General features: G+C 48.2%; 1 protein-coding gene across 3 annotated transcripts; it reads right to left on the reverse strand.

The window, feature by feature from the left end:
* Positions 1-7,121: 7,121 nt before the first annotated feature.
* Positions 7,122-9,499, reverse strand: Cd2bp2 (CD2 cytoplasmic tail binding protein 2). 3 transcript variants are annotated; one of them, XM_051193021.1, is made up of 7 exons: positions 9,352-9,499; positions 8,786-8,886; positions 8,441-8,576; positions 8,167-8,324; positions 7,629-8,064; positions 7,445-7,551; positions 7,122-7,367 (listed from the first exon to the last, which is right to left on the reverse strand). In XM_051193021.1, the coding sequence occupies exons 2-7, from the start codon at positions 8,861-8,863 to the stop codon at positions 7,257-7,259; spliced, it is 1,026 nt and encodes a 341-aa protein (XP_051048978.1). In that variant the 5' UTR covers positions 8,864-8,886; positions 9,352-9,499; the 3' UTR covers positions 7,122-7,256. The 3 variants fall into 3 exon arrangements, with proteins under 3 accessions (XP_051048978.1, XP_051048980.1, XP_051048979.1); XM_051193023.1 differs by having other exon boundaries at positions 9,366-9,491; XM_051193022.1 differs by having other exon boundaries at positions 8,786-8,892; positions 9,352-9,482.
* Between the last annotated feature and the right edge of the window lie 175 nt (positions 9,500-9,674).

Raw genomic sequence — 9,674 nt, forward strand, 5'->3', positions numbered from 1 at the left:
TACATAAAGCCAGATGAGTTGGTGACAGGAGGGCTTCCAGCAGCCTTACCATGATGGTCACAGCCAGTCCCCCATAACTGCCTTTCTCCCCATACCTGTATCTAGCATACATTCACAAACACAGAGAATGGAGCCCCCTGCTGACCTCCACAGAAAACTTCACACATATCAGTGGAAAACTAAGGCTCCTCGCAAGCCCATCCCCACTGCTGCTGATTGGGCACCAACTGGGCACAAAATAAAAGCAAGCCAGACAGTGGTGGTGCACCCCTTTAATCTCAGCACTTGGGAGGCAGAGGCAGGCAGATTTCTGTGAGTTCAAGGCCAGCCTGGTCTACATCTACAAAGCAAATTCTAGGATAGGCTCCAAAGCTACACAGAGAAACCCCGTCTCAAAACATAAAATAATAATAATAATAATAATGATAATAAATAAAATAAAAATTAAAAACAAAACTGAGAGGTCAGGCATGATGACTTACACCTTTAATCTCAGCATGTGAAAGGAAGAGGCAGGTGAATCTCTATAAAATTGGAAGCCAGTCTGATTTACATAGCAAGTTCCAGGCCAGTCAAGGCTACATAGTGAAACCTTGTCTCAAAAACAAAAACAAATGCCAGGCACAGTGGCACATGCCTTTAATCTCAGCACTCATGAGGTAGAGGCAGATGGATCTCTGTGAGTTTGAGGACAGCCTGGTCTACATAATGAGTTCTACAACAGACAATGCTATGGAGAGACACCTTGTCAAACAAACAAGATGGAGAGATGGCTCAGCACAGGTCCTGAGTTCAATTCCCAGCAAAGTGGCTTACAACCATCTATAATGAGATCTGATGTTCTCTTCTGTCATGCAGGCTCAAGCAAATGGAGCACTCATATACAAAAACAAACAAATCTGTAAAAGACAGTAACAATAAAAACCCCTCAAGTGAGGTGGTGCTACAGGGATCCAAGTGATTGCTCGGTGGGTAAAGGAGCATGTTGCCAAGAGTGACACCCTTTCAATACCCAGGAGTACCAGGTGGAGACTACTCCCAGTCGCTGTCCTCTGACCCCATACACATGCGAAAGTGAGTGAGCACAGACATGAAGAATCCGAGCACACATTCACAAGCATGCAGGATAAATACATATTTAGAGAGAGAGAGAGAGGCCAGGAAATGGTGGTGCACATTTTCAATCCCAGCACTGGGGAGGCAGAGGCAGGCGGATCTGAATTTGGGCCAGCCTGGTCTATAGTGCCAGAACTACACAGAGAAACCTTGTCTCAAATTAAATAAATAAATAAATAAATAAATAAATAAATAAGGGGGGGGGAGAGGTGTGGTGACGCAGAGCTGCCATTCTAGACTTGTAGGGCTGTAGCAGGAAGAACAAGAATTCAAAACCAACCCAGACTATATAATGAAACCTTGTCTTAAAAAAAAAAAAAAAAAAAAAAAAAAAAAAGGAAGAAAGAAGGAGGGAGGCAAAGAGGAGGAAGGAAAGAAAGGAGGCAGTGAATAACTCCCTTCCCTGCGGGGAGAGGGGCAGTCTGGGGTGGGGACTGGCAGAGGTGAGGTTCTCTGCTGGCTTCCTGTCAGCAGGGGGTGGAGGTGGGGCATATGCCTCTCCCTGGCCCCTCTGGAAGCATGCAGCCTGCGGAATGGGTTTGAATCCGATTGTTCTGAAACTTGCCTGGCATCTTTACTGGTCTTGTTCTGTGTTTAGGCACACATGTTACCACTGCCTTACACTTGCCCATGACATTAAGCATACTTACACATATAGGGTTGTAGCACAGGATCCAACTGTCAGGTATGTAACAGGCTACACCATTTAGGTTTGCATAGTAACACTAATGTCAGCACAATAATGCAATTGTATAGAAAAGAAAAAGCAGTCACCTAATGAAGTGTTACTCAGATGGTGTTTCCTCTCTTCACTGTGTGTGTACGGTGTTTGGTCTGTGTGTGTGTTGTGCTCTACCTGTATGCCTGCTGCCTATGGAGGCCAGAAGAGGAACTCAATCCCCTAGGACAGTAGTCCTCAACCTTACTAATACTATGTTTCTTTAATACAGTTCCTCATGCTGTAGTGATCCCTAACCATAAACTTATTTTCATTGCTACTTCTTATCTGTAATTTTGCTACTGTTATAAAACATAATGTAAATATCTGTGTTTTCTGGTGGTCCGAGGCAATCCCTGTGAAAGGGCAATCAACTCCCAAAGGGTCACCACTCACAGGTTGAGAACAACCCCTAGAGCCAGAGTTATAGATGGTTGTGAGCCACCACGTGGGTGCTGGGAATTGAATTCAGGCCCTCTGTAAAAACAGCCAGTGTTTTTTGTCGTTTTGTTTTTTTGTTTGTTTTTTGGAGACAGGTCTCTCTGTGAAAGAGCCCTGGCTGTCCTGGAACTCACTCTGCAGACCAGGTTGGCCTCGAACTAACACAGATCTGCCTGCCTCTTAGTCCCCAATGCTGGGACTAAAGACAGGCACCATCATTGCCTGGCGCACCTAGTTCTCTTAACCACTGCACCAACTCTCCAGCCTGATACCCAATTCTCAAGCAGCCTGTGCCTATATAAAACTGGACAAGGCTGCAGGTATAGCTTGCCCTAGCACCTCAGCATGCTCAAGGCTCTGGGTTTCCCAGCAGGGAGACACACACACACACACACACACACACACACACACACACACACACACACACACACACAGACTTTAACAAATGAAAAGCAGGGGCTGAAGAGCTGCCTCAGCAGTGAAGTTTTTTACTGCTCTGGCTGCTCTTTCAGAGGGCCTAGGTTCATTCCCAGCACCCACAGGTGGCTCACAACATCTATAACTCCACTTTCCAAGGCTCCAACACCCTCTTCTGCCCTCCAAGGTGCAGGCCACTCATGGTGCAGACATACATGCAGGCAAACATGCATACGCATGAAAACAAGTAAAATCTTAAACAACAAACATCCCACATACACAATAAACCAAAACCCAGCAGATGGATGTTGAGCCACTAGGGTTTCCTTGTGTGGGAAGGAACGGTGCATATGTCAAAGACATTGACATTAAGACCCCTCTAACCTGCCTGGCTTGTGGAACAAAACTATTTATTTTTGGTTAGTTGAGTTTTTGTTAGTTTGGAGAGTTAAGACAGAGCTCATGTAGCCTAGGCTATCCTTAAACTTGCTACATAAACGAAGGATGATTTGAATACCTGATCATCTTGCCTCCACCTCCCAAGTGCTGGGATTGCAAGCATGGGCCACACCACACTGGGGGCTATATAGCTCAGGCTTACCTGAAACTTGACAATCTGTCTCAGGCTCTGGAGTGCTGGAATTGCAATTATGGCCCACCACACCTACAGCTTTGACCTTAAGCCTTTCTTGTAAATTTGCTCATGAACTACCACACTCCACGGAGTGTTAGTTTTATATCACCTCAACAGAAGGTAGAGTCACTTAGGAAGAGAAACTCCCACCTGAGGAGATGCCTCCATCAGAGTTGCATGTAGGCAAGTCTGTAGTGCCTTTTCTTGATTGATGATCGATAGGAAGGGCCCAGCTCACTGCAGGGCCATGCCACCCCTGGGCTGGTGGTCCTGGATGCCCTAAGAAACCAGGCTGAGCAAGCCAGTAAGCAGCATTCCTCTACGGCCTCTGCTTCAGCTCCTGCCTCCTGCCCCAACTTCCCTCAGTGATGGAGGGAAGAACTAAACAATGAAAAAACCCTTTCCTCCATAAGTTGCTTTTGGTCATTTTTGTTGTTGGCTTTTGTTACGTTTTTTGAGACAGGGCTTCTCTGTGTAGCCCTGGCTGTCTTGATCTTGGAGACTTATCTGTTTCTGCCTCCTGAATGCTAGGATTAAAGCTGTGTGGCACCACTGCCTGGTTTAGGCCATTTTATCACAGCAAGGATAACACTGACTAAACACCCACTAGTGCCCTCTGGGTTCAGACATCTATATGGCATCACCCAAACTACATCTTACCTTGCTAGTCAGCAAAGCAAATTTCAGCTCCTGATCCTCCTGCCTCAGCCTCACAAGGGCTGGAATTAAAGACATGAGCCACACCTAACCATTCATCCACACTCTGTGGTCTGCCTAGAGAGAAGGCTGCCTCTGGAAACAGGGACAGGGAAAAGCTGGCTCATTTCTTCTCTGTCATCAGCACTTTACCTCTCTCTAGGGCTAACTAATGGAGAATACTGTGGGAAAGGTGACTTAGGTGATGAATCACACATCTGAGTTAGACTCTGTGGAACACTACCCAGCTGGCAAGTGAGGACTGGGAACCTAGTAAGGCCAGAGCTAAGTCTGTAGCTGTTTTTGTTTTGTTTTAATTGTGTGTGTGTGTCTTTAAACTCTTGGGGTGGGGGCAGCAACATAGGTACCAAATAAATACACGAAGACTTATTCTTACTTATGTCTGGCCTTAGCTTGTTTCTAGCCAGCTTTTCTAACTTAATTTATCCTGTTTCTCTTTGTGTTTTGCCTCGGGGCTTTTTAACCTTTCTTTAGTCTATCTTTCTTTCCTTCTTACTCTGTGGCTGGCTGTGTTGCTAGGTGGCCGGCCCCTGGTGTCTTCCTCACTCCTTGCTCTCTTCCCTATTTCTCCTATTTATTCTCCCTGCCTGACAGCCCTGCCTATCTTTTCTCCTGCCTAACTACACGGTCAATCCCCAGGATCCACATGGCTATCCTCTCCTCGTCACGTACAGAGTGACTGTGTGAGAGCACACACACACACACACACAAATGGAATTAAAAAAAAAAAAAAAAAAGCAGTTGCTTTACACAAGGCCTTGAATATAATTCCCCCAAACCCCTCTGTGCTAGAAGAGTGCTTGTCCAGAAGATGCAAATTCCCGGGTTCCATTCCACTCCCAAGAGTAGCCAGGTAGACTTGATGGGGGAAAAGGGACAACGACAAAACCCTCAAATTTGGGTGGGTAGAGAGGAATAAGGTTGGGTATGAGAGGCAGTGCAGAAGGGAAATGAGTATAATTAAAATACATTGTATTAAATTCTCAGTTAATAAAAAAATGTCTTTAGACCCTAGGTTCCATCTCTTTCATCATATTCAAAAATAGAGAACAGTAGGAGAAAACCAGTAAAAACCAAATAATAGTAACATACCATCCATCTATCCAAAAGACAAAGAATGAAGTACTTTAATCCCAGCACTCCCGGCAGAAGCAGGCAGGTCTCTAGATCTGAGGTCAGCCTGGGTTACATATTAAGTTCCAGGTCAGCCAAAGATACACAGAGAAACTGTATTCAAGAAAAAGGTTATATATTCCATGGTCATACCACCCTGAATGCTGTATCCAATCTCAAAACTCAGGCAGGGGTGGGCTGGTTAGTGCTTGGTTGGGAGAACTACAAAGAACTCTGGAGAAGCATTGACAGGGCTCCAAAGTGGTTGTGGCTCTCCAGAGTAGGCATATACTCATTTCCTACTGGAGCTTTATCAAATGACCAGATTGAAGTGGCTTAACACAGATTTATTATCTCACAAGTCCAGAGGTCACAAGTCCAAAGTCGGTTTCACTGGGATATATCACTGTTGCACTTCACTTGTCTGGGAAGAGCCTTTCCTTCCATCTTTTCCCTTTCTCCAGGCCACCTGCAGCCCTGACACACACTCCTTTCAGACAGAGTTCTCTGCTCTCGTGCTAGGAGTCTCTCAGTTCCTTTCCCAGCATAAGAGCCCAGTGATGGTCATCTCTCAAATTCTCAATTTTGCTCAGCCTTGTGGCTCACACCTTTGATCCCAACACTCGGGAGGCAGAGGCAGACGGACCTCTTGTGAGTTTGAGGCCAGCCAGGGCTACACAGTGAGACCCCCATTTCAAAAGAATTTCTAAAAAAAAAATCTCAGTTCCACATGCTTTCCTGCGCCACATAAAGCATAAAGTAATATTCACAGGGTCCGGAGTTCAGGATGTGGGTATCTTCAGGGACTGATATTCTGCCCCCTCCTGAATGGTCGGTCTCAGTGAGATACACTCAGAAAGTGGAAAGGGGGAAAAATCAGCTCTAGATGGGTCAAATCTGAGGAACCTGGAGAACACCTCAGGAAAGCACTCAGTGTCTGTCTCACCAAACCCTGTGAACACTCACTCAGGCTACGGACATGACTGGATTCCACTCACCCTAGACACCAACTTTTCACTTCTAAGTATCTCTGAAAGGAAGTCCATCCTTTAACCAACAACTAACATTAAGTAGATGTCTTACCACTAAAGAAACTATGGTCTCGGCTAGGAGTAAACAGGGACTAATTGTTAGAGAAGTGAAGGTGTTTGCATCAAACCCCCAACTAAGCCAGACCCCTACTTAAGTTCCTAGCCTGGCTCTACTACCTGTGGCTCTCAGGTACCCCTCATGTACAGGTGTGTCCAGGTGACATGGGCACAGAGCAGCTCCCGTGGGGGTGAGGCACTGCTGAAGGTCTGTGTGTGTCTGCCACTGCACTCAGTATTCCAGGAAGACCAGTCCAGTGGTATTTCCTCAAGGCACCAGCCCTAGGCCAGACATGTGGGAGCCTGGAAAAGCAAGCTGCAGGGCTTGAAAGGCCAAGGAAGAAAAAGATTTATGCCAAGAAATGTCAGGGGAAGCAGCTCATTAGGTCTGGCCAGCTCTCTAATTTACTGTGTGATCTCCAGGAAGTCACTTCCCATCTCTGTGCCTGTAAAATGCATGGTGCCCCAAGCAGCTTTGAAGAGCTACTAAGTTCATGCTTCACCTAAGAGCTATGGGAACTACTGCAAGGGAAGGAAATCAGACTAGGGAGAAGAGGAGAACCCATGAATAAGAGGACTCCTGTGTGCCCTCAATAGGGTCTCAAACTTCCAAATGTCCCAGTGGCAAGGGGGCTACTTAGGCCAGAGAATCTGAGATCCTAAAAGCTGAAGATCAGCAACACAAGAACTTGCAGGGGAGACAGGAGAATAGCAGGATTAGAGAGAATTTGACATGGCAAGTCACAGGACACCTGAGGTGGTCCAAGACTGCAGAGAGAAGCATCTAAGGAAGGAGAAAACACTGAAGGGCAGGTGAGCCAACAGGAGCTTTGCAGGAGCCCTGGCTTCTGGCTACCAGCACATCAAGGCCCTGATGCACACTCAAGGCTTTTATTGGGAAAGGGAAACTGGCTGAAGAGTAGCTTCCAATTTCCTCACTGCCCAGGGCAGCTGGGGCCTCTTCTGCCAAGTCCAAGGAGGAAGGGGCTGCCACACTGGGCCCTTAGCAGGTTCACGTGTAGAGATCAAAATCAATGCGTTTGGAATTGTAGAACTGACCGCCTGGAGGGTCCAGCTTCCGGCAATAAACACCATCCGGGAAGTAGCCTTCACTCACCCAGGTCTGTAGGAAGAGAGGACAAAACTGAGGAAAGAAGACAGAAGCTGGGATAGACAGACAGGCAGGAGGAAGAGGCTTACCTGCATCTGGGCGCTGGTGAACGGTCCATACAGCTCAGCATCCCCTGTGTTCTCCCACTTATACTCCCACATCACGTCCATGAGACCATCTCCCGCTGACTCTGCTTCTAAAACAACAAAGACATTTGGGCCTCAAGTGCCCAGTCCCCTGCCCCAGTACCCCTCCTGTGTCCTTTACGCTTACCTCCTTTATGGGTAGGGGTTGGGGTTTCCAGCTCCCCCTCTGTCACTTCCTCAGCAAACATATCCAGGGAGGGTGGAGGTGCGGGGTCATGGGTTCCCTGAGTCCGACACCCCAAATCCTTCAGTCGCATAGCCAACCGTTCCCTCGTTTCCTGGTATACACCAAGGTTGCCTCGAGCCACCATTTGATCAGCCAACCCAGAGAGCCGGTCTAAGCGCTGTGGGGAATTGGGCCGTCCAGTCCCCTTGCTGTCCCCTTTGCCTCCTCCTCGAGCCCCCAGACGCCTAAGTGCCCCAGCCACTGTCTCTCTTGGCAACAACAGCTCCAAAAGTCCCTCCAGAAGGGCTTGGGCACTCATTGGTGTCTGACCCAGGCTGTCTTCTTCCTCTGAGTCCGAAACCTGGTGCTTATCAGGTGGCCGTTCCTTGATCTTTACCTATAAGGGAAAGATAATTATTATTTCCTACAAACTTCCACCAGGGCCCAGGTCCAGCACCTGCATTCCCAGGCCTCAGCCAGGACAGCTCCTGGGCCACACCCAGTCAATGTTGTCCAGCCAGCTGTCTCGGATCTGTGCGTCCTGGTTCAGGAAGTAGTTGCCATCAGCATCAAAGTGGCCTTCCTCCATCTCTTCCTGCAGGTTGAAAGGTGTGATCCTCACACCCCCCTCACTAGGGAGAGTAGCTGCTTCCTGACCTGCACCAAAGACATGGGGGCCCCATGCTAGGCATGCAAAAAAGAGACAGGCACACTTCCCGCCTCCATACTCAGACCTGCCCTCCAACACAGCTAATGCTTTGGGGATGGCTCACCTTCTACATCCTCTGAGGCCAGGATATCATACTTGCTGGACCCCTCCTCATCATCATCCTCCTCATCACTGTCTAAAGAGTGTTTGCCTTTGAAGCGGCTCCCGGGACCCCCCGCTCCAGCCACAGGGTCCACTGGCTGTGAGTAGAAAGCAGCAAATGAGAAATGCAATCTACTGGCTAGTTTCCCAAATAGTTCAGGATCTGTAACCACTCTGAAAAATTACCAAACCCAGTGCACTGGGGAAAACTGACCCTTCCTTTCGCTTCCCAGCTTTTCTCTCGTCAGACTTCTCCCTTTTATTTCTCTTCTGTCCTCCACAGAAATTAAGAGTCTGACCATCTCACCTTCTTTTTGGGGACATTGATTTCATCTTCATCATCCTCATCTCCTACACCTTGAAAAGTCACTTTCCTCTTTGGCATGGCTGACAGAACACTTCCTTCAGCTGGACCTCGGAAAAATATATAGAGTAAGGAAATTGGGTAAGGAGAGCCGGCTGCGATGCGCTCAGGCATCACCAACATTTTCCTTGGTAAGTGCCAGGTCCCGTTTGAGAGGAAGGAACCCTGGACCATCTGAAGAACTAGCAGGCAGGACGTTCGGAATTGGTTTGGCAATTCAGAGGCGCTGAAGGGAGGATACATGAAGAATTTCCGCCCCCACGTGGACCCTGTGGGGACTCCCACCCAGGAGAAAAAGTCAGGCTCCCCACGTCTTCACTCCCCTACCAGTCCGGAGCTACAGAGCTCCCCCAGCTCTCCCATCCGAGAGCCCTCAGAGGTCGGTCGGACCAAGCTGGCGCCCTAGTTGCTTCGGACCCATAATTCCTCGCAGCGACCTGCTCGACCATGCCAGATTCGACGTACAAATTAGAGAGGAAGCAAATTCACAAGGATTCGAACAGTCTTACCGGCTGGCGCTCACCTAAGAACCCAGAATCAGGCGGGGAAAGAAAGGAAAGATGCTTTCGCCAGTATTACATCCGGGGCACCCGTCTCCATAACCCGGAAGGAGACTGAGACCGCCATGAGGCGGAAGTGGCTTCACTTCCATCCAAAAGACTGTCGGAACGGGCGGATGTGTACATTTGGCCAAGACAGCCTTCGCAGGAAGTGACGTAAGACCCCAGAAAACTCGCGCGAACTACTATAGCTGCCTCACCCGGCTTGAGGATGGCGGGAAGTGTTTATTATTCCTCTGAAATAGACGCCACGGTGAAGACGTGGCGCTGTC

This window comes from Phodopus roborovskii, unplaced genomic scaffold (assembly GCF_943737965.1).
Source record: "Phodopus roborovskii unplaced genomic scaffold, PHOROB, whole genome shotgun sequence".
In the NCBI taxonomy this organism is placed as follows: Eukaryota; Metazoa; Chordata; class Mammalia; order Rodentia; family Cricetidae; genus Phodopus; species Phodopus roborovskii.

Excerpts from the sequence above, each read along its gene's own strand:
- Cd2bp2 (XM_051193021.1), bottom strand. The coding sequence starts at position 8,863 with ATGCCAAAGAGGAAAGTGACTTTTCAAGGTGTAGGAGATGAGGATGAT. Across the intron at positions 8,325-8,440 it reads GGCCTCAGAGGATGTAGAAG|GTCAGGAAGCAGCTACTCTC; the intron begins GTGAGCCATCCC and ends TCTTTGGTGCAG. Across the intron at positions 7,368-7,444 it reads TCACCAGCGCCCAGATGCAG|ACCTGGGTGAGTGAAGGCTA; the intron begins GTAAGCCTCTTC and ends CTCTTCCTACAG.